Consider the following 24,799-nt stretch of genomic DNA (forward strand, 5'->3'; position numbering starts at 1 on the left):
TTCCCAGTTATAGTGCTCACTTATGCAGTACAAAGGAGCAGTCTTTTGGACCTCTTAATTTCTCTCTTTTAATTCACTAGGAAAGGCCCAGAATGCCCCTAGAGGTAGAGTAAGTCACTTCACCCACCACCGAAATGCAGCCACCTCTGGGGAGGAGCACACAGCTGTTTCATACAGCAACACTAGAGAACACATATTTGCTTCCATTTTGCCCTGCTCAGGTTCTGTGTCTGAGTGGTAACGTGTGTCTTTGTTTTCTCATTGCAGAGTCTCTCTCTGGATCTGTTCGGTGAAGTAGCAGCAAAGACTTTGCAGCCTTGGACTTCTCTTCTGCAACAGCAGTATTTGGGGGGGAGGGGGGGCAGGGACGGGGGAGGGGAACATCAGAAAAGGTGTCAGGAGACCTTTCACGTTCTCTGCATGCTTGACTCAGGGATGAGCAAAGGCAGAGTCAACGCATACAGCATAGTATCCTCTGAGGAAGACGGGCTGAGGTTGACCACCATGCCAGGAGTCAACGGCTTTGGGAACGGTAAGATCCACACCAGGAGGAAATGCCGGAATAGGTTCGTGAAGAAGAATGGCCAATGCAATGTCGAGTTCACCAACATGGATGACAAGCCTCAAAGATACATCGCTGACATGTTCACGACATGTGTCGACATCCGCTGGAGGTACATGTTGTTGCTCTTCTCCCTTGCCTTTCTGGTGTCCTGGTTATTATTTGGGCTGATTTTCTGGCTCATTGCACTTGTCCATGGAGACCTAGAAAACCCAGCCGGGGATGACAGCTTCAAGCCTTGTGTTCTTCAAGTGAACGGCTTTGTGGCTGCTTTTCTGTTCTCCATTGAAACCCAAACGACGATCGGCTATGGATTCCGCTGCGTGACAGAGGAGTGCCCGATAGCCGTCTTCATGGTGGTGGTGCAGTCCATTGTGGGGTGTATAATCGACTCCTTCATGATTGGGGCAATCATGGCAAAGATGGCCAGGCCCAAGAAAAGGGCCCAAACATTACTTTTCAGCCATAATGCTGTTGTGGCCATGAGAGATGGGAAGCTCTGCCTGATGTGGAGAGTTGGGAACCTTCGAAAAAGCCACATTGTGGAAGCCCATGTGAGAGCTCAGTTAATTAAGCCTAGAATCACCGAGGAGGGGGAATATATCCCCCTTGATCAAATAGACATTGACGTTGGGTTTGACAAAGGCTTGGACCGTATTTTCTTGGTGTCACCAATCACTATTCTTCATGAGATCAATGAGGAAAGCCCGCTGTTTGGAATTAGCCACCAGGACCTGGAAACAGATGACTTTGAAATTGTGGTGATCCTTGAAGGGATGGTAGAAGCCACAGCCATGACAACACAAGCTCGGAGCTCCTACTTGGCCAGCGAGATCCTGTGGGGCCACCGCTTTGAGCCCGTCCTGTTTGAGGAGAAAAACCAGTACAAAGTAGACTACTCACACTTCCACAAAACCTACGAGGTGCCGTCGACCCCGCGCTGCAGTGCTAAGGACTTGGTGGAGAACAAATTCCTGCTCCCTAGCACCAACTCCTTCTGCTACGAGAATGAGCTGGCCTTCATGAGCCGTGATGAGGAGGAGGAGGAAGAGGAGGATGATGACAGCAGGGGTCTGGATGACCTGAACCCGGACAACAGGCATGAATTTGACAGGCTTCAGGCCACGATAGCACTGGATCAGAGGTCATATAGAAGGGAGTCAGAAATATGACCCAGGGCCCCTCCGCTAACTGATCTGAGGTTATTTTTCCTCTCATCTCTTCCCCTACCACCTGCTCAACTTATGCAGAACAATGCAAGTGCCATAGGAATGCTTGAGAAATTAGTATTGTTTGTAGTTTTAAGTTTCATTGCAATAACCACTGACCGGTCTGTGATAGGAAACCACAGCAGGCCACAGAGTGTTTTGAACTTCCAGTGTTGATAAAGCTATTAGAAAATGTACTGGAAGCAGATTCAGTATGGCGGCACAGATAAGGGAGAACACCGGGGGCGGGATCTGCAGGAGTACCTTCTTTGCACGCAGAGAGCTGGTGATTTTGTTTTCTTTCACTCTGTGAAAATGAAAGCATTTCCCTGGAGCTGAGCTCTGTGAGGTTCAAAAGGAGGAAATATCAGGAAACAAATCCTTTTGGTTGGTTTCGTTTTTTTTAACTGAACACAAACATTATATATATTTCTGGCAGGAGATGTGATTCGGTTGCACAAGAATGACACTTGAAAACATGTAATGTAAAGTACTCCTTTTTCAATTTGGGGGAAGGGAAATGAGGTTTGAATTTGTCAACTTAGTGCCCGGGAGATTGTTTACCAATAATAATAGTGTAATAATCATACATTCAAAATGTGATTCAATATATTTGTAAAACAAAGAAGGCAATGAAGAAGCTGAATGAATTGTTTTAGGGCTGACTCCCAGGGTGTTCAGCAGGCTGCCTCCTGGTTATTGGCTGGCAAAGCTTTGTAACCGGGTCGCAGCACTGACGGGCAGAAGCCCAGTGGCAGCAAAAGCAAGGAGCACAATTACTGGCAACGTAGCACAGGGAATGCTAGACTCTGGGATAAACAAACAATTAATAATAGTAATAATTAAGAATAATAATGAACACGCTGATGGAAATATTTATTTTTGGGGTGGAGCGGGATTGAGCGTGTCTGCTGGGTTATCATTTTTGAGCACTGATATTTTGTTTTTTGCACCTTTGGCTAAAATGAGCGGGATTCTCGTTTGGGGTAAATCAGCTTTGCTCCGTTGAGTAGCTAAGGAGCAAGCTTCTGTTCTGAGTCACTTGTAGTCAGTGGGGTTGTTACTGAGAATGAAAAGTGGCCTCATGGGCCAGCCTTTAAATCAAGGGTGGCCAATCTGAGCTGAAAAAGAGCCAGACTTTACCAATGTACATTGCCAAAGAGCCACAGTAATATGTCAGCAGCCCCCCACATAAGCTCCCCCCCGCCACTCCCAGCGCCTCCTGCCCACTGGCAGCCCCACCGATCAGCACCTCTCTTTCCCTCCCCACACCTCCCGATCAGCTGTTTCGTGGCATGCAGGAGGCTCTGGGGGGGGAGGGAGAGGAGCAAGGGCAATGCAGGATCAGGGGAGGGCGCGGGAAGGGGTGGAGTGGGGGCAGGGCCTGGGGCAGACCCAGGGGTTGAGCAGTCAGCACCTCCCAGCACACTGGGAAGTTGGCGCCTGTCGCTCCAGCCCCGGAGTCGGTGCCTATACAAGGAGCCGCATAGTAACGTCTGAAGAGCCGCATCCGGCTCTGGAGCCACAGGTTGGCCACCCCTGCTTTAAATGGTGTAAATGGAGCAGCCGTCTACTTATTCACTTCAGATTTACACTAGCTTTGGATCTGCCTCCGTATCTCCAGTGGGACCATTCAGAATGTTTATTTTTTTAAGGAATGGAATGGAAGTTCTAGAAGTCAGGTATTGCCCATTTTCCCCAAAAGTCTGACTCCCTCCCCCACAAACAATTCCGTTGTTTTAAACATGAAAACCTATGTGCACTATTTTTTTTGGTCCTTTTGCACAGAGCAAAATTCACAATGCATTGGTTGCCCTCCCTTGTATTAGCGTCTATTCTATTCTTGAGCGTGTTTGTAACTGATGAATTGGACACTGGACAGTGCTACGTGCAACGGCCAAAAAAGAGAACCAATGATTTCTCTGACTCAAACCTCACCTACTCTCAAACCAGGGGTCCCATGCCTTAGAGATGCAAAATTGTTCAGCTGTACACAGCTTTTCCCCAGCACCAGAATCCCTGCTTTGACTTGTTTCCTAGTCAAGCGCTCTCCCTCCAGCCTTACGGCATGTCATGTGTCACTCCATATGGGTTCAGCCATGCAGCAAGAACACAGAACAGATCACGGGCAATAAACAGGGCCCACACTGCACACATTACAGGCTATTATTGATTGCCGGCTGCTTGTTATTCCAAAAGGCACAAAAGATCATGCCTGTACTTGCGTGGGAGCTTTTGCTCCCAGAGGGAAAGGACATCGGGCATTTCCAGCACTGCGCAGAGAAAGGATCCATCTAAAATCAGAATGAAATCATTACCGGGCCAATCATTACCTGTGTCCCAGTGGCCTAAGATTCATGTGGCCAGTTGTCACTTTCCTACATACTGAACTTCCCAGTGACAGCTAGTGTAGAGTTCAGAAACTCCTGCTCTAAAAATTCAGACTCCTCCCACTTCAACTAAAGGAGAAACTCTAGTAGCTATTGGCAGTATAGTGCCTATGACACACAGTTGCACAGCTTTTATTCTGTCCAACAGAGGGCAGTGGTGGGTGCACAGACCCACTAGCCAATTCATTTGCTGTAGCATCCAGATCAGTGAAAGAGGGAATGAAAGGAGGGGCCCTGAGATGTGGTCATCAGCCAAATCATTCATTACCCACACTCAGCTCTCGTTATCTTTCCAGGGCATTGCAAACAGTAATGTACATAGCCTCCTCCAGTGCATGTGAGGAGTTAAGTATTGTCATCCCCTGTGGCACAGAAAGGTTAAAGGACTTGCTCAAGGCCATTGAGGGAGTTGGTGTCAGAGACAGGATTAGTCCTGTGCTCAGATCACCTGTCTCTCTTGCGAGAGCTCCCACCTTTTCGTCAGCAGACCTGCTTCTCGGGTGCTGCACGGGCCCTCCTGTACTGCTGCGTACAAAGCACTGGCTGGAATGTGCAGCTTGGATGGTAACAATTAGCTCTAAAGAACGGGAGAGGTCACCAAAACAGAAGTTACTGCTCCGGGGAGTTTTCCTCCAAGTCATCCTGGTACCATTTTCAGCATCCGTTAGCCTTTCCAGCAGTGACTGAAAGCTCCATGCTGCTCACTCAAGGGGCTGCTTTATTTTTGGCTTCCTAAATGATGTGCAGTCCTGCTCTGTGGAGGAAGGGGGGAGAAAGCATCTGCTTCTCCTTGACAAATGTCAGCACGGCTGTGACTATTTTCGTCTGGCCTAACGCATGGGCCTCCTGAATTCTAATCCCAGCTCTGCAAAGGACTTGACATGTGGCCTTGGAGAAGTCTCTTAATATGTCTCCCTCATTCCACCTGTAAAATCAGGGTGCTTCAGAGGGGTGATTGGAAAGATTAACTGTTTCATGTGACTGTCACCCATGCTGCAGGGGTAGGGTTGCTAATTTTGGTTGGACGTACTCCTGGAGGTTTCATCACATGACACAGTCTTTAACTTAACATGCATCTTTAATTCCTGGAGACTCCAGGACAGGACTGGAGGCTGGCAACTGTTGCAATGTCACTGATGTCATGGGAACTCTGTATCAGTGTATGCCAGTGCAGGATGGGCAATGTTTGTCCAGTGCCCTGAAAATGTTCAGAGCTGAGAATTTGTCCCCTGCGTAACTGGAGCCATATGGTCACACAATCAGAGATGGGCACGGCTGCATAGAGACATAGTCACACCCACCCTACAAAGCCCCATGCCAGAGGCATAACTTTTTTGTGTTTCTAAGGCAGAAAATGCAGATGTGATCCCCCTCCCCCCCTTCCCTGCCCAGTTCCAGCTAAACCATGACAATTTCCTTTCTTTGATTCGAGGGTCAGTTTTGGTGTCTGCTTCTTGAGCAACAGAGGGGATGGGGGAGAGGGGAAGGAGGGAGGGCAAGGATCTTTCTTGCGGGTATTATTTATTTATTTTTATTTTTTCTAAAATGCTTTTTTTGGTGGCTTCAGGTTCTTTTGAGAAAGATGCAACAACTTTGCTGCTGTCAGGTTCCTTTCGTACTATATATCACGGTAAATATTTGTATATAAAACTGAAAAGAGAGAAAAAAATAGAGATGTCTTTAAGTAAATTATTGCTTTAAAAAAAATATTATATAATTGTACAGTCCCACCTGGGAGAATAGAATAATATATACATACATATTTTTAAACTACTGCATAGGAGGATGTGAACGAGCTTGTGGAAAACCCATGCAGCCCTAGTGAATTGAATTTCAAAGACTTTTCCTCACTCTTGTTCACACGCCCCCTAACCCGAACATCTCGCTCATGAAGAGCTAGCTCCAGAGAGTAATGTTATATATAATGTATAGTTCGAGAGATGGAATGTGCTGTTACATAATGTATAGATATTTTTTTCTGCCTACCTGTGAGTGCTATAGCTGGTCAGTCTTTTTACAACTATCAGGGAGCAATATAAGGATGTCCCGACAGTTTCCTCTCGCTAATAGCATTATTGCATCAGAACGCAAACATTCAAAAAGAAAATAAGCCAAACAAAGTCTGTGTATTTGACATTTGTAAAGAGGACCACCTCCCACCCGTCAAGAAGCTTGCGATGCAGTGAGCAGGCTACAAAAGGCCACGCTGAGAGCGCTCTTCATGCACATTGTATGTGTCGACAAGCCAGTCACGCAAAAAGTGTTTTGCTCTTAAAAGGGGTGGCCCTGGGTATGGTCTTGGGTGTGGCCAACCCATTAATGAACGGGGGTTTGCCTTTGAAAAGCGTGGCCTTCTGAGAGGGATGTGACACCACGCTGAAGGGCTGGAGTGGAATAGGTCAGGAGTCACTGGACGGAGTTACTCTGGATGTACACGGGTACAACTAAAGCAGAATTTGCCATGTGAAGAGATACTCTATCAACTTCAGTCCTGGTGTCTTCAACCTGGATTCCACACCAATCTCAGCCCGACTCAGGGATTTCCTGACATGCCAAGCAAGACGGGATTCTCCATGTGATTGGACAATGTTTGGTCCAATCTCTGCCAAGCTCTTTGTGTTTCTTTGGTTGGTGTGTGGGATTGTTTCGTTTGTTTGTGTTTAATTTCCTGAGTTCAGGGACAAGTAGGAGACCTTCATAGCCAACCGGAGACCGACACCTTTCTGGAAAGGGCTTTTTGAGCAGAGCAGGTGAAGTGGTTGCTAGGCGGAACACCTGCCAGCCATTTCCTTGAAGCTTAAAACCCTGGTTATGTCTAGTTAACTCCCTGGTGTGAGTTCTTGGTCCTCAGAGAATCTTTGACATCAGAGATGGAAATGACCCACCAAGTCCTCTCTGCCATCCCGTCTGTATATAATAAACCCTCCCTTAGTCAGGGCTCGAGCAAACTTACATAAGTAACAGCTGCTTTGGAAAGGAATCAATTTGATTGGCTGGCTGGGACCCTAGGCCAGATCCTGCTCTCATTTCCACTGGTGCAGCCCCAGGGAAGTCAGGTTGCACTAGTGAAAGCAGAAACTGGTCTCTATCCTAAGATCCCTGGTTCAAGAGCATATTCCCTGCTTCCTCAAATACAGCTAAACCCTGAGGCTTTCCAGAACAATGGCTGCTCAGCCTGCAATGGGGAAATCGAATCCCCATCCCTCCCACCCAGGGGTTGACAGAAGGTCTCCCTTCCCTCCTTGGATAGTTTCTGGGTGCCTCTTAGCCCAGCTCTTTCCAAATGATCGGGTATACAGGATAATTCAGCTGTTGCTTGCATACAGGGAATGGAAACTGTTGTGATCAGCCTTAGCTGCTTCTTATTTAATCTAGTGCACTTAGTCTTTAGGGCTGGGACAGTCACTTACTTGTAACCATTTGAGATTCGGTGCCTGCTTGACCTTCAAACCTTTTGTAGGAGATGAATTCAAAGCCACCTTTTCTATCTTTAATAAGGCAGAACAAATGTGTTTATTTTTAAACTTTCCTGCTCTTTTCTTTTCACTTGTGCTGAAGACCAAAAGAGTCACTCCTCTTTTCCTTGCACTGCAAAAGGCAGGAGTGAGTCTATAGAGCATATGTAAAAGAGATAAGCCTAAAGCTGCACATGTCTGAGCTGGAGCCACTTCTCAAACCCCTCGCAATTCAGGGATGCTGGGATCTGGGGTGTGGCTTGTCCGGTTGTAGAATTAAAGCTCAGCCTTGAAATGTGGATTTGGGTTTGGATCTAGAGAACCCCAAACTCTCAAAAATGTCAGGTGTATTTCGATCTGGATATTCGTTTTAGGCCCATCTTCTAATAGCTACGTTTAGTGCAGAATCCTCTTTGAGTCCCCTGTTCAGCAAAGCACTTTAGCATGTGCTTAAAGTTAGGTGCATGCTTAAGTGCATTGCTTAATCCTGTGGGTGTGCTATGGGTGAATCAGAGCCATAGGGCCAACTCCTGAAGCCCTTATTCATGCCTTCTCAAACTGACATCAATGGGAGCGTTGCCTGAGTAAGGAACATCCTGATTTGGTCCATCATGAACCATTTTCCTCCAAAGAGCTCAACTGGCAGATGGTGATGCAGAGAGAATTTGTTGAATTTCATGTTCTTCTGTTCTGAAAAGAGCTTCATTGTCTTTGACTTTGCTGTTTCTCTGCTCCACCCTCCATGTGCCTGTGTGTGTGTACTGAAAAGCCAAATGGACGTTTTCTCCAGACCTCGCTGCCTTTGGCTGGTGCTTTAATGGTCCCCAGTTGACAATGGAATCTGGAACTGATTCTCCAGTGCCCTGATTCACAACTGAGCCTTGTGGAGTCACTCTCACTAGTACAAAGTGAGTGAACAATCCAACCATTCTGACCTGGATGCATTTGATGCTCACTTTGCACTGGTGTCGGGACTTGTCTAGACGGTGTGGCCATGTGCACTTAGAGGGATCTGAACTGTAAATTGCACCAATGTGTTATGCACTAACTGGCCCGTGTGGACCCTGCTGACATGCGGTAAATGTTCCCTAAGGCATGTTAACATAGTACAGTTTCAACAGTACTACGTTAATGCGAACTTTCAGTGCACACCAACAGAGTCAACGTAGGCCAGTTAGTGTGCAACATGGCGCTCTTTAGAATTCACACCTCTCTAGTGAGCATTGCTGTGCCATGTAGACAAGGTGCCAGGCGCTGGAGAATTGGATACTGTATCCTCAGGCAGGTCAGTTGCCAGAGAGCATTTGCTTCCTGGAGAATAAAAATTACGTGGTGATGGAATCATTCTTGGAGGATTGTTTTTATATATAGTGGTTAGAGACGTTGCCAGGCCTTCTGGGTATATCTGTATCATTTCCACCAGCACTGTTTGTTCTGTGTTTCATGGCACATATATCTGGGATATATGTGACAATATACATATGTAAGTAAAATGTATTTCATGTGACAAAACTGGCCAATTTTCCTGTTCTTTTAAATATATATAAATATAAAAGTATCCAAAAGATATAAATAGCATAGAGAAAATAATCTAAATATATAATAAATGTATTTTGATCTATTTAAAATATGGTGTATATTTCAAAGATCATAAAAATTGTCTGGTTGTATCGTATTTTAAATATATTTTATTACCTTGTTACTTGTCATATATATTATTTAAATGCTCAGCAAACTTGGTCAGACATTGAGCAAAAATCTGGGCAAGCTATGCTGATCAGTAGGACGTTAACATGAAGAGCATCAAGTCAGAAAGAGCAAAGAAGGAAGAAAATCTCTTAACCCCTTCATGGCTAGGTTTCCCTGCATCCTCTCTGTAGTAGTAGAAAGCCCAATGATTGTTTGAAGCACTGATCTCTCAGTGGAAAGTTGGCATTCAGAGGTGATGGATCTGGTACATGGGGGAGCAGCTAAGTGGTTAAAAGGGACTTGCTTGTGCTAACAAAACAGAAATTCTCCATGAGCTTAACAGATCTATCCACTTGCTGGCTTGATTGAGATAGCAAAGTTTCAAGTGGCTGGGTTTGGGGTGGGGAGGAGCATTGTCAAGCTTCGAGGACAGGAAGTGGATTAAATATTTTGGGGGGAGTTACGTTCTAAGTTTTTAGAGCTTTTTAGGAGACTATTAAAATGGGACATTTCTTAAGAGATCTTTAGAGCCGCAGGGACCGGTTATGATCTCATTTACACTGGTGTAAATCAGGAGCGACTCAATTGACATCAATGAGGTTACGCCATTGAAGAAGTGAGATCAGCATCGGGCCCTACAAAACAACAGGGAAAGGAGTTTCAGCCAACTTTTCTTTCCATCTTGCTGGGAGGTTAAAAATCTCCCTCACTTTCAGCAGACACGGGGAAGGGGTCACAGGAAGAATCAGTAGGGCAGTGAAGGGCAGCACAATGCCAACAAAGAGACGCTACTGAAACACACAGAAGAGAACCTACAATAGACTGGGTCTCGTACTAAGAGGAAAAGGTGTGGAAGCAGAGAGGAAACTGGGAAATGTGTATTGAGCCAGGATAAAAAATAGCCCAGCTTGGAGGATGGCTGAGTCCAAATCACTATCCAAAAGTTTCTCCAGAGCAACAATATTCGTTGTCCCACATGGCAGAATCAAGGGACCATTTGTCTGAAGTGTCCTTGAATTCCAGTGGGAGCTGTTTTCAAAGTGCACTTCTTCCATGAAAGGGTGTTACATAACACAGGGTATAGACTTGAGCTCACATGACAGCTCTCAAGATCTTTTAGCAACAGAAGAGAAATATCCTAGAAAGTAAATAATACATAAAGATTTATTACATGATGGACACGACACTGGGTCAGCCCTTCTGGGTTTTCCTCTTAACTCTTCTGCATGAGTTTTTTGGGGCCGGAGGGCACAGGGGTTGCTGATCTGATCTGGAGCCTTTGCCAAATAGGTCAGAGGTCTGAATCCAGGCCAGGTTAGTAGTGTCCAAAAGTCGACATACTTAGATAGCTGCTTGTTTGATAGCCTGGTGATTTCAGTCCAGTTCCTTAGTAGAGAGCTCTCAGCATCACAAAAATCATGGCCAACAGCTGGCTCTAATCAGCAACCTTTTGATCACCTCAACAGCAAGACCAAGAACACAAACAATTCAAGGGCTGGAGAAAATGCCTTGCAGTGAGAGATGTAAATCGCTCAAACTGTTTCGCTTATTAAAAAGAAGATTGAGAGGTGACTTGATTGCAGTCTTTAACTAACTTCCTAGGGAGCAAATACTAAAGTACTAAAAGGTTCTTTAATTTAGCAGAAAAAAGCATTGTGAGAACCAATGGCTGGAAGCTGAAGCCAGACGCATTCAGATTAGGCACAAATTTTTAACAGTGAGGCTGAGTAGCCACTGGAACAAACTGCCAAAGGAAGTGGTGGATTCCCCATCTCTTGACGTCTTCAGATCAAGACTGTATGTCTTTCTGGAAGAGTCGCTTTTGCCAAAGACAAGCTCAGTACATGGGTAACTGAGTGAAATGTAGTGATAGCCTGTGATAGCCAGGAGGTCAGACTAGATCAGAGGTGGGCAAACTACCACCCATGGGCCACATTTGGCCCACAGGTCCCTCCTGCCCGGCCCCTGAGCTCCTGGCCCAGCAGGCTCGCCCCCGGCCCCTCCCCCACTGTTCTCCCTCCCCTGCAGCCTCAGCATGCCGAGCCACCAGCGTAATGCCCTGGGTGGCTGGGCAGTGCGGTAAGGAGCAGGGAGCAGAGGGGGTTGGATAGAGGGAAGGGGAGTTGGGGGTGGTGGTCAGAGGGCAGGGGTGTGGATAGGAGTCGGGGCAGTCAGAGGGTGGGAAACAGGGGGGGTTGGATGGGGCAGGGGTCCCTGGGGGCAAGTCAGGAATGAGATGGGGGGTTGGATGGGGCGGCGGGGGGCAGTCGGGGGGGGGTCTGGGGCGGTCAGGGGACAGGGAGCAGGGGGTGGTGGATGGAGTAGGAGTCCGGGGGGAGCCGTCAGGGGGCGAGAAGCAGGGGGGTCACATAGGAGGTGGGGGCCAGGCCACTCCTAGCTGTTTGGGGAGACACAGCCTCCCCTAACCGACCCTCCCTACAATTTTGGAAACCCGATGTGGCCCTCAGCCCAAAAAGTTCACCCACCCCTGGACTAGATGATCTAATGGTCACTTTGGGCTTTAAACTCTGTGAATGAATCTATGTCAACGAAACGGCTGCGGCCTCGTGCAGAACTGCCAGTGTTGTCCCTGTGTAGTGGATAAACAGAGAACTTCAGCCTCGGATCCGGCACCCTTCAACAAAGCAAACATCCACTCCAAAGAGCTCTGGGGCCAGCCCTCTGAGTGTTTGCTTTTCTATTTAATCGTAATAAATAACGAAGTTGCTTGCACTATACAACCATAACTCCAAATAAATCAGCACCTGTCTTAATAGCACAGAAGCCAGGGAAGCCCCAAAGGAAGCTCACACTTTGGACCCCACTCGTCCCCTTGCATCTGGTTGGAGCAGGTGTCTCCGTGGCATGGGGGCAACCTACCTATTGAAGCAAATGTGCTGCAAACACATGCTCTGCATTTCACTTTAATTCTACATTTCTGGGTCCTGGTGGGTTAAACCTGGACCCCATTTTCCAAGGCAGATGCACCAGTCAAAAGATGAATATGCCTATAGCAGCTGCAAACGCTGGGTAACTGCACATCTAGTCACCGGTTTGGACTTTGAGCAGACAGGGAAGTTAATTTAACGGGAGAGGCACCTGATCTGCATGTTCAATTGCAAGTTTCCACAGCAGATGGGGGTGTGCATCTGGCACATGGGTTGTTGTGGGAGTGGCAGGTTCATGCATATCTTTTGCAGCCACACCCACTGAGTCCTTGTTTGGTTCTTTTTTGTTTTCCCAATACAGATGTTAGTGGGTATGCCTGGGAGGCTAGATGGCTAGAGAACATGGGTGAAAGGAAGAGATTGAGCCTTTGAAGAAGGATGGGGTCCTTGTTCTGTAGGAGACAACCTGTACCCCCTATTGTCACTCATGAGTCAGTAGACAAAAAGAACTTCTATTACCACATCCAACTTGCCAGGCACCATGGCCCCAGCAAATAAATTAAATGCCTATTAGCTGGTATAAATGTTGTGGTTTCTTAAATAAGCTAATAGGAAACATCTGTGTTCAATCCAGTGAACCCTCAACAAGTTTTGAGGGTTAAGAATCTAATTACATTGCTGATCAAATTCTAAATGAATGTTACACGGCAGGCAGAGGCATTTGGGGCAATTTATTACACCACCAGAAAACCTTTTTAACAATCAAGGCTTGTTTGGCTGCTTAAACACTGACTAGGCAGAGAAGTTGTATCCATTTTCTATTAATCACCACCCTGCCCAAGTGCCTTCCCACCTAGATCACAGCCCGGCTTCAAGTAAGTGTCTAGTGCTATTTATTCACGTGCCACTGTTGGTACACATAGAACAAAGGACCCAGGGGCCTGATCCAGAGACGGGGAGTCTTTCCATTGTCTTCTGTGGGTTTTGGCTTCCATCCCCAGTGAGTTTCCGACAGGCCAGAGTTTGGATCAATATTGTTGTTGATAGCAGGGCTGTCAGGCAGGCAGCCATTACTTGCTAATGTATTATAACTTCAGTTGAATTTTTTTCAAGCCTTTCAGTCACTGGAGATTCTGTTTTTCCCAGGACAGAAGGGTTATGCCCAGTGACAGATACTCATGTGAAGCCAGGAACACACCTTAGCATCAGTCCTGACATCCCAAGGACATGCTGCTAAGGTATGGTGCTGGGTTTACACCAGGGTCTAGCATGGGAAGGGTTAAACTGCAGCTTCTTTTGGCATGCGCTGTCTCATGCCCAGTTTGTTAAAAGCCTGAGGAGGCGGAAGTGGCTCTGTTTAAAGTGAACAGGCTGACCAAAGAGCGCTCAGTGTTTTACGGTGAACTGCAGGGCAGGATGGCAGAGTCCAGCAACAAGGGGAGAAGATCTTTTGCTTCAATCTGTGTTTTCGTAACTGTGTTGTCTTCCTGTGAGAATTATCATTAGAGCCAGTACTGGGGCTCTTGGAGTTAATGCACCAGCCAAAGTCACCCAGGAAATGCCCCCTACTAGACCAAGGTCACCGGTGGGGTGGGGGGAATCTTTATGGAAGGAACTCCACCAGGGAAATCCACAACTGAATTCCCACCACCAGTCCTCACAGAAGGGAAGCTGGGGTTGGAGCTGATGCGAAAGCCAGACGCTTCTCTCAGTCACTCCAGTGTAAATCTGGAGCGACTTCACTGACATGTGTGGCAATTCTTCTGGATGCACCAGTGTGTGGTTGAGACAAGAATCTGGCCTAACCAGCAGGCACACACAATAGTGTGATATGATCAACGGCATTTCTGTGACCAAAGTGTCCTGAGCTAAATAACAATAATATAATTAGTAACGTTGCACTTTGAAGGGTGGGAGGGAGTCAGGAGGTCAGGGAAGGAGGTTTATTAAATTTCTCCCTGTCTTGAGATTGGCTCCCTTTGTCCAGCCTGGAGATGGGTTGAAGGTTGCTTGTTTACTGGGCACAGCTGTTTCAAAGAGAACACAAACCAGAGCTTTCCTTTTTGCCCCAATCCTATTTGTTTATGTCTTTGCAATGCCTTCTGGGAAGGCCCAAACAACCTGTTGTGTGAGGATCTTTGTATCTACCCTAGGGTATGGTACCTCTGGGATGTTCAAGGCATGTCTTACATGAGGCAACCATAGCAACGCATCATCAGCTTCTCTCTGCTTCTGTCAATTTTGTTTTTCATCTTGTATTAAGATGGAACCTCTCTGTCTTTCTTTTTCTCTCTTGCACTCCTCTCCTTCTGCCTGCACGACCAAAGGCAAGAAAAACAGCCAGGGCCTGAGTTTCCATTTCCTTACATTAGTTTTACCCTGGCATAACTCTGCTCCTACTCCAGATTTTCCCTGGTGTATTTAAGAGGCAAATCAGGCAATTGGAGTCCTTTACCATGATAATATAAACCTGGCTGCTTTAATTTCTCCATCCCACCTTAAGAAGCACTTAAGTATGCTAGGACATAATTAAGGGTTTCCCTTACATTTGTTGTTAACAGGTCACTGTCAGGGTAAAAATCTTCAATATGATTTTTCCTTGAAAAAGTCCCTTATCGCTATTAGTAATAACCCTCTGCACTATTCAAATAGAAAGAGTTTTAAACATCTAATTTAATTCCCACCCTTTAAGTTCTTTGTTCGATGCTCACATTTAATTTAGCTTGGATAGAGAAAACAGATGAGTCAGTTTCACTTTGTTCCTTGTCAGTTTTTAGTCAATTTTGCTGACAGTTCTCCAGGAATCAGCAAAAGGCTGCAAGGTTTGGGTCTGGTGCACTGAAGGGGGAATGTTTCTTTGTCTAAGAAAATCTGTCTCCATCCCAATAACTTTTTTTAAAAAAAATGCAATGGAAATATTTCTACTGGTCTTTAAGTAAAAATTAAATTTGGGCCAAATTTTCCCTGCCAGTACCCCTTTCAAGAGAAGATCAGTGAAACAGTAGCCAATCGATTATCATGGAGGATAATTCCTGTGTCACTTGCAAGTTGCCATCCCCTACTCCACAAAGTGGACTCAATGCACTTTAGGGTTTTTAGTTTTTCCTTTTAGAAAGGGAAGAATATAAACGGACAAGTTAGTTATGTTGGAAAATGAATGTCTGTGCACAGACAGCTGTTTTCTCCTCGTCTTTTTCTGAAGGGGCATATCTGCATTTGCAGTGCCTGTTTAGCACTTTCGGAGCAACATTCATCTTCAAAGCACTTTACAAACAGCAACTAATAACTCCTCACAACATGCCTGTGGGGTCGACAAGTAGCCCCCATTTTACAGAGGAGGGAAACTGAGGCAGGGGGAAGTAATTTGCACAAGGGGGCATGAGTGTCAGAGCTGGGACTTGAACTCAGGGGTTCCTGGCTCCCTTGTGTGTTAACCACTAGATTGTGTTGCGGCGTAATGAGAGAAATATGACACCAAAGATGGGGTTCCAGGATAAGACCAGAAGAGCAGAATGCAAAGACTGGGTTTTTTTTTTTAAAACAAACTGTTTATAAAGAGAAAAGCATTTCTACTTTGTAACTGTCCTGTCCATTGGAGTCCTTGGCTGGCTCAGTTCTTGCAGACTGCTATATAGCACTATTTGGGTAATACAGTTTTTGAGGGGGGGAGTGGGAGGTTGGTATGGAGGTCCTGAAAATTAGAAAAGTGGAAACCTTTTCAGTGTTTGGCTTCAGTTGCCTTGTGGCTGAGGTTGCTCTGAGGCACTTTTTGCCACCGGTTGTATTAGAGGAAGCAAGACATTAAAACTTGCTTTGTATTGGATTCTGAGCCACTCCTTTACCAAGGTGACAGGGGAAGGGAATATGCCACTTGCACACATCCCAAGTCTCAGTAGCGCCAAAAGCCATATGCTTCCAGATTGTCCAGCAGTCCATACCCAGCAACATGTGGCTTTTCATTTCATTTTCCCCTCATTACGCCTGTCCTTTAAAACATCTTTTCACCGCCCAGATTCTGCACTTAGCCCCCACTCTTTACCCCGTTCTGCCTGCTGGCCCTGGACCCAGGGAAGGGCAAATGGAGCGATGAGTCTCCAAACCTTGTGATGGGGGGAGCCTCTGGGAAAGTGCTGTGGTTGTGCGTCTTTGGGGCGAGGTGTGTTTTGTGGGCCTTAAACTCTGCTCCGAACCTTTTCCTCTTCCGTGGGTCGCTGAGTGCTGAAATCTGCCAGCAACTCTTGCCTCTGAGTTTTCCCGTGGTCTTAGAGCCATCCGGAAAGCCGGTAGCCTTCTGTTTATAGAGACACCCTCCTGATACATGGGCCCTGAAAGGACATTCAGTTATAATACGGTTCACATAATATCATAAAATTACCCCAGGCCCCACCCTTCAGTTATTATTCTTTGTTTTAGTGTTTCATTGTTTCAGGGAGGAAGGGGGGCCTCTTCACATCTGCAGGCCGATGGTGGGGCCGTCCTCCAGGCATGCCCCCTCCCCCCGTGACTGTGGCACTCAGACCTTAGTTGCGTTCACACACAGTCCCCCTTAGCCCCGACCCACCAGAGCCTTCCTCCCTCTGTGCGCTGTCTCATGAACCCCCTCCCACTTCGTTGGTTCACAGTGTCCACCAGCACAGAAGTTTGTGGTTGTACCAGAGAAAACGGATGTTTATTTCTCTTAAAGGGATGATTGGTTGACCTTTGACCTCTGTAGAAGTCTTCCTCTTTTGCCCGGTTTACAACTTACATGTAAACACAAAGATGATCCTTGTTTTTTGGGAAGTTTTATTTTAATGCTATGGAGATTTAATAAATAAAAACAATTCTAATATGAATGAAGTGGCTGGTGCTGTGCCCTTTGTTTGAAGGTTATATCCTAGAGTGCTGAGCAGATTTGAATATTAACTAATACCAAAACATTGATTTCACTGGATGAAATCCTACAAAAAATACATGCAAAAACACCTTCAGATTCCATCACGTTCACCCCAAGAGAGTCAAAATCCAGCTCAAAATGCAGCAGTAGCATTGCACGTTTCTCTAGCACATTTTATCCAATGATCTCAAAACTCTTTGCAAAAGGTCCCATTATCCCCATTTTACAGATGGGGAAACTAAAGTGAAGAGAAGGGGAGTGGTCACAATGGCCGTCAGGAACAGAATACGGATCACTTGATTCCCACTCCAGTGCCTGACATCCAGCAGGCCATCCAACTTCCCTTTTTGTTAAAAGAAAACCATCCGAAGATCCATCCCTATCCCTGAACCGTTCAAACTCCTGCCCGGTCACCTGCAAGGGCATCTGTACAAACACCACACCTGAGAGATCATTGTGCAAAAAGGGACTCTCCCCAAGCTCTGTCTAGGTAGCTTCCCAAATACCCATAACATCTTGTGAGTGGGGGGTCCCAACTGACTCTAAAATAAGATCCAGACGCTGTGTAGAGTCAAAACTCACCCACTTCCTGTTGGGCAGTTTTATTAACAAAGAAACTAACAATATTTACCATTAACAATAAGATAACATCAAGTTCAGCACAATCCGCTCCGCACCTGGCTGCTCCTTGCTCAGCCTACGCCCTAGGATTTGGGTCTCTCGATAGTCACTCCCTGGCTCCATTACTTCCAGGGGGGTAATGAGCCACCTGCTTCAGTGATGCAGCAGAAGCCAATTACCACTCCCCAACAGGCTCACCACCTGCCCTCCCAGGGTGTGGGGTGTTTGAGGCAAACGTATCCATTCCCCTTTACTGCACAGACACCTGCACACGCATACACACAAGCTCAACCTCTCTGCCAAGGACTCTTGAGCTAGTTCAAGAGTTACCTGTTTTGTAGACAGGTGACTCCCAGACTTTTGTGCATGTCCAGGGGACTCTGAGTGTAATACTAATCCCAAGAGCCCAGTAGCAGGTTGGATGAGCTTCTTCTCATCCAATGGAGGATGAATGGTGGCTTTATTAATTGTTGTTATTATTTATTATTACTACTGTAGTGCCTGGGATCAGGACTTCATTGTGCTAAGCGCTGTACAGGCATGGAACAAAAAGACAGTCTTTGCCCCAGGGCTTCTCCTCCTCTTTTCCAACAGATGGACTCCACCAGCCTGAGTCTCCTTCCATTCCTAAGTCCCAAGAGGAGCTCCAATGGAGCAAAACCCATGTGAGAGGAGAATCAGGCCTTCAGGACTCATGACCCTGAACTTAAATGCATCCTGGAGACTAGGGGAGCTCAAATACGAACGGAGCATAGTTCTAAAGAAATAGCCCAAGCCACAATGTCCAAAGTTATCCAAAGACCAGGAGAGTTGGGACCCGGGGTTTCAGTCCATGTTGGGACTCTGGGTTTCAGTCCTAGCCTATCTCTGGACAGGAATGAAGATGACTGATCCAATTTCAGCAGCTGGGGAGCAGCTCCCATTGAGCTCTTGTTCTCAGCAACACCTGCTTTCCCTGTCCATGGTCCTGGTCTTGGAGGCATTTGATGCCACAAATATTACTGGGCAAGCTGAGAAATGCAGTGAGCTGAGGCAGCTTTTAATGACAGGCTGAGATGTGTTTGGGTTTATTTCACTGAAAGAGATGCACAGCACTGTATAAACGATACATGGTAACAGCACAAATGAGAGCAGTGAAGGGCTAGGTCCCCCAACCCCATCGTCCTGTCCGAGAAACTGAACTGAGTGACATCCAGTCCTGGGTGGAGGCCTATGCGCCAGGACCCTCACTGACTGGGACGGTGATCTTGATGGGCAGCTGAAGGCTGAACTGGACATTCGTGCCAGACTGTGAGAAGACTGGGAAGTCTGCCTGGAAGACCAGAGGGTGCTGTGTCACTACGGAGTTGGAATGAACCTGTTCCACTGGAATGCAGCAACTGGCACTGGGCCGAGAGCTACCAACCCAAAGATGCTGGGCAACGTGGGGGATAAGGACTGGGTAAAGGGGCAGGGCACGTAACCTCGTTTTGGTTGGGTGGTCCATTGGATGGCTGTGGCTGGCTTACCTTAGACTTCCAAAGGCAGCTGAGGTTGAAGCACCGTAAGGCGAACAGGCTCAGCCCCCAGAGGGTTGGGGTGCTGAGGCAGGGAGTTTTGTGTTTCTCCGCAGCCATGCCTGCCGGCTGATTGAAAGAGATTCAGCCAGTGTCTGAGGCAAGCTCTGTTTGCCCCTCCCAGCTGCTGGGTAGGGGCATTCCCATGCTGACAGTTTGCAGGGAGGTGGGCTGTACAGGGATGGAGAGGACGACAAGAAGACCCTTCCCCGGCCCATGCACTGCAGGATTTTATACCCAGACAGGTTCTCTTTTCTGAGTCCCCCACTGTTTGGCTGGGCTGTGCCCAAAGTGTGGGGAGATACTAACGACAATAACTCATTCATCTATAGCGTCTTCTCTCCAAGGATCTCAAAGCAATTTAGAAATGTTAATGGCCTGAGCCTCACAACAGGTAGGGAAACTGAGGTACGGAGCGGCTAAGTGACTTTTCCCCGGTCATGCAATATGTCAGTGTCACAGCTGGGGAGTAGAACCCAGAATGCCTTAATGCTAGTCCAGGGTGCTAATCACTAGGCAACACGCCTGCCACCAAATACATGGGAAGCAGAGAGAGAATAGAAAAAACCAAGCAGAAGAAGTGGGTTGGCACTCGACCCGAGCAGCTGCAGCAGACGCTGGGTCTCCTGACACTCCAGGCAAATATGGAGCTGGTAATTAAGAGAGCACCAAGGTTAAACACAATGCCCTGCGTGAGGCTGGCATTTTAATGAACTTTGCTAGATTACTGAGACATTTGTACACATTAAAATGATTCAATAATCGTTTTCTTGCCCCAGGCAACTGGAAGCCCAAGACCCTCTGCCTGGCCGGGTTTGGATGATTTCCCTCTCCGGCAAGAAAGCAGCAATGCCCTGCAGCTCTGCAGAAATCTGGACCCAGGGATGCTTGGGACTCAAACCTGCCTCCAGCCCCTACACTGACTGCTGTGGGTTGGGAGAGGCTCTTTATTCAATGTGACATGCCTGGTAATTAAGCATATGCTGCAATTCCCAGGCCAGGCTAAGCCCCAGGGGTGGCTTATATACCACCCTATTGTGTATGTGCTTCTCTCTCAAGTGACTTTCATGATGCACTCATCCCCACAGGTCTGGCCCCCAAACACGGACTCTGTCTCAGTATTATGGCACCTGTCTGCACCCCATGTGTTCCCTGGGGCGTAGCCGCATAGCTTACCCACAAAAGTACACTCCCCCTGGCATCGTCCCTGCAGAGCCACCCTAACTCCCAAGCCATGAGCTGGGCTCTCCTCAGCTCTTCCGCACCTTCGGCAAACTGGCTGCTGAGTTCCTGAGGGCTGAACCCTCCCTCCTCAGGAGCGCAATGAACACAGCTCAGTTTCCCAGCCTGGCAGCTGGGCCAGCAATGCTGGCAGTGGGCAAAGGCGAGGATTCACGTGCAGAAGTGAAGGGAAAAAAATCACCCTCTGAAGCACTGCAGGGAGATTGGGAAAGTTGGCCCCTGCACTAACAAAGTCACTTTCCTGCCGACAGCCGCACTTCGGAGACTAGAGATGGGCTCAGATCACAGATTTGAATCTGGATTTTGGGGAAGGAGGGGTTAATCTAGGGGGTGGTTCAGCCTATTGTAGAGATGGGGGCCACTTGCAATAGCGAAATTCTGAAAGATCCTCACTCACACTTTCCCCCCAAAGGTTGGGTGTTCAGAGCGGGTGCTTTTAAGGACCTCTCAAAGGCAATGGAAACTGTCCCCAGTTTTTCACTATACACACAGATGTGCTTGGCCAACCCAAACACCAGAGCCGCAGGGCCACACCAGACAAACGCTTTGGCACTGGCCATCATCACCTGGTATTTAGGAGCAGTTCATAACTCACTACCCATGGTACACTGGGGAGAAGAGAGCCTAGAGCTTGGCAATCAAGGTTAAATGCATCAGGGCGTCCGCCATGTGGAAGCCTGTAGGTTGAAATGAATGTGAAACTTTCCAAGCCGTGTGTGAGGAGCTGGGCTGGTGGGAACCTGTCCCACTGCCATGTTCTGAACAAGCAAGACTTCCTCTGGGAAATTGCTCCATAAGGCATTGCCAGAATGAAGCCGTGAGGGGGCGAAGGCGAGAACAAGCTAAATGGTAGCAGCAGGAGACAGGAGGAGCATATCAAGCTGAGAACACCACTCATATGGCAGCGGGAAGTCCAGGCCTCCTGAGGAGAAGGACAAAAGATTAAAACAAGCCCCTTTTAAGACAATGGAAGAATCTGGTCATGCCTCGGTTAATGCCATTGATGCATTTATGCAGCACCTTCGATCCCAAAGCACTCCTGCAAATTATCGGTCCTAGGAATCCCCTTGGCCAGCATGAAAAATTCCAGCCAGAGCTCTTTGACAGCACCAGTTTAGGACAGGAAGTGAAGACGCAGACTTTATCCCAATGAAAGCCCAGGTGGAATTCTAGGAAGGTAAGACTGTCACGAATACAAAAGACCCAGGTGTGAATTAAGGGCCAACCTTGAGTGTGAGGGCTAAATGTGGGCATGCTTGGCTATCGACTTGGTGCCGGTCTGGAGCAGGGCAAAGTAGGGCATAGCACACAGCCCTGCCAGTGGGCTAATGGGCTCACCCATCCCCAGGGCCACACAGATCTTTGTGTTGTGCCCAGGAGAGCGTCATATGGAGAGTCTCCAAGTCGAAGAGAACTGGATTTATAGGGAACTTGAATCTGGGGATTATGATGCCACAGCCTGACCAGCCAAAAAATGTTAAAAATCAGAATATCTGAAGCTCAAATCCAGCTTAAGAGCCAACCCAATCACCCAAACCATCTGCCTCGCCTCTGAAGATAACGCTACTTTTATTGTTTCCATAAGCTGCTAAGCAGCTTTCAGCAAGAAGAAATCCTTCTACTGGGGCGTTTGTTGCTGCAGGACTGCACCCTCCCAGGCTGGCTGAGCCAGCTGACGCCCTGTACATCTTGGGACTTCCTAGGGGCAGGGAACAACCCAATGGGATAAATGAACTGACTGACACCATAGGCTATGTCATGGTGGGTGAGACAGCACTGGAGTGGAGGGTTCCAAGACAAAACTCACCTGCTGCACCGATGAATTTACCAGTATGTGCATATAGAGTCTCAGGCACTCTGCCTGGAAAGGAAGTGAGTGCTCACCGTGCCAGCCTGGGATAGCATTCCAGAGCTATCTCTGTCTCCCTAACCTCCCCAGATTCTTCATCCTCCAGTGTCATTCTCTGCCCCTCTTTCCCTGTTGTCCACATGCCACCTCCACCAAACCCCTGCTTTGTAGGGACTGAGATGGCCAGACCTCCTTGTAAACAAGGTGGGCCAGATTTTCAGCTAGGGTAGATTGGCAGGGCTCCACTGAGTGTCAATGGAACGTCACCAGTTTACACCGGCTGTGGATCTTGCCCACTAGTGACTTTGGAATGGCATGAACTTTGTCATGCGGTTTTTCACTAGGTGGTGGGCAGCCGGGGTGTGGGAGCTCAGAGCTGATTGACATTTTTCCCAACGGAAAATTTTCCCAATGGTTTCATCAGAATTGACATGTCTCACTGGAAATTGTTGGTTCCGATGGAATAGATATATATTTTTATTTTCCATAGAGATTTCTTTCAGTTTGAATCGACATTTCAAAATGCAATCACGCTTTGCATTTCCAAGTGGCGATCTGAAATGACATTTCGACCGACAACGCCACTTCAATGTCATTTTTTAAAGTTGTGGTGTCAGTTCGAAATGAACCGTTTTGGTTTAAATCACCATTCTGGAAAGAAAAATGTGTGTTTCAAAGTGTTCGGGATGTTTTGTTTCAATCAAAAATGCCCAGAAATGTTTGTTTCCAAAAAAATTTTTCAGGACGTTTCATTCTGCAGGAAGTTTTGATATTTCAACTTCTCATCCTGATTTGGAAGGAAAATGTCAGAATTTCTTATGGGAAGGAAATGCCATTTTCTGACCAGCTCTAAGGCAAACTCCAGCTGATTGTCAGTGGGACAATCCTTCCTCCGTGGGAACTATGCCTGGCATGGACGGTGGTGTATAATAGGCCAGGGGAGGCTAAGTCTCCTCAAACAGGAGGAGGTGCACCACCGACCCACCGCCTTTGAGAGTGCAGACACCTGGGCCATGGCCCCACCTGCGCTCCGCCCTGAGGCCCTCCTCCCGCTCTTCTCCTGTGGCCCCATCTGCGCTGCTCCTCTTCCCCCCCAGTCCCTGCCCTCGCTCCACCCCTTCCCCCAAGGCCCCCACGACCTGTTGCTCATTGAGTCACTCCTCCAGGGGTGCTGGAACAATTTGTATAGTGAGGGTGCTGAGAGCCATTGAACCAAACTGTAAACCCTGTATATGATGGAAACCACTTCAAGCCAGGGGGTGCAGCAGCCTCCCTTCCCCCCGCACCATTAGTTCCAGCACCTATGTGCTCCTCTCCTTCGTCCCCTCTCCCCCAAGACTCCCCGCCGGCACTTGCTCCTCTCCTCTGCAATGGATTGCCAGGCTCCATGGAGGGTAGCCACTCTGAGTTCAAATGGTTTAGCCCACCACTAAACTCAGACAGAAACATTTGTGGCTGCTGGGTCTAGTGTCAAAGGTAGGTTTTCAGAATCCTTCTGGACTGCCCCAGTCCCCCGGCAAAATGAACCGAAAACAGATAAGAGCAAGTGAATCCCAAAGCTGGAAATCAGCAGCTGGGCCTTGGTGCCATTGGCAAATTATTGGGTCATGTGCTCTTGAGCAATGCCAGATGCTAACCTAGGTAGGTCAAGCAGGAAATCCTGCTCCCGACCGCACAAGTCTGGGCAGGTCCTGCCAAAAGAAAGGAAAGAACTTGATGGGCCAGAGGCCCAATTTCCTATGCTCCTGTGGACACCTGAAAAATCAGTATCATAACACCCAGGCTGCCCTGCTACTAATTCTGTCTTTGGCGTCAGCACTTTGCAGCAGGAAGAGCACAGCCAATGATATTTTGGACATGATCGCCCATGGCCACCCATCCGCTCTCCACCGCCACTGAGCAAACAATCTGGAACTGCTAGAGCAGCGCCATTCTGGCAGCGAAGGGCTGTGCTGAGCTCATTGCTCCAGAGAGGATTGTGTTAGTTCCAAATGACCGGTGGGTGAGAAGCACACCTAACCCTCTTGCTGTGCCTCTCAGGCCTTCCACAGAGATGAAGCCCTCGCTCACCCTGCAAGGGTATTGGAAGCACATGCTGAATTGCACATCAAACATTTTTTCCCCTCTACACTTTTTTCCGAGAGAAAACTGGGGTTTGGATGGAATGAACATGTCCGCAGATGGTGCCGGCTCGCCTTGGAAATGTTCAGTTTTTCTTCAGAAAAGCGAAAAAAAAATTAAAAAAACAAACATGTCCCGTCTAAAACTGTGGGGGTGGGGGTTCTTTTTGAAGTTTTTGGTCCTAACACTTTTGGGTTTTAGCTACAATATTTGCCGAAAACCAAAACATTTAAGGTTTTCAGGTTTTTCCAAGAGAACTAGAAATTTTCTGCTGAAAATGACCTTTTGGTTTTTGTCGAAATTTCCTGTGGAAAAAAGTCCATTTTCCCAATAGCTCTAATG

At 47.4% G+C, this 24,799-nt stretch overlaps 1 protein-coding gene across 1 annotated transcript; it reads left to right on the forward strand.

Annotated features, from left to right (window-relative positions):
* Positions 1–398: 398 nt before the first annotated feature.
* Positions 399–3,100, forward strand: LOC140917856 (ATP-sensitive inward rectifier potassium channel 12). Its single transcript, XM_073361379.1, has one exon. The coding sequence runs from the start codon at positions 421–423 to the stop codon at positions 1,732–1,734; it is 1,314 nt and encodes a 437-aa protein (XP_073217480.1). The 5' UTR covers positions 399–420; the 3' UTR covers positions 1,735–3,100.
* Positions 3,101–24,799: the final 21,699 nt, after the last annotated feature.

Source organism: Lepidochelys kempii, chromosome 10, assembly GCF_965140265.1.
Source record: "Lepidochelys kempii isolate rLepKem1 chromosome 10, rLepKem1.hap2, whole genome shotgun sequence".
NCBI classification, from domain to species: Eukaryota; Metazoa; Chordata; order Testudines; family Cheloniidae; genus Lepidochelys; species Lepidochelys kempii.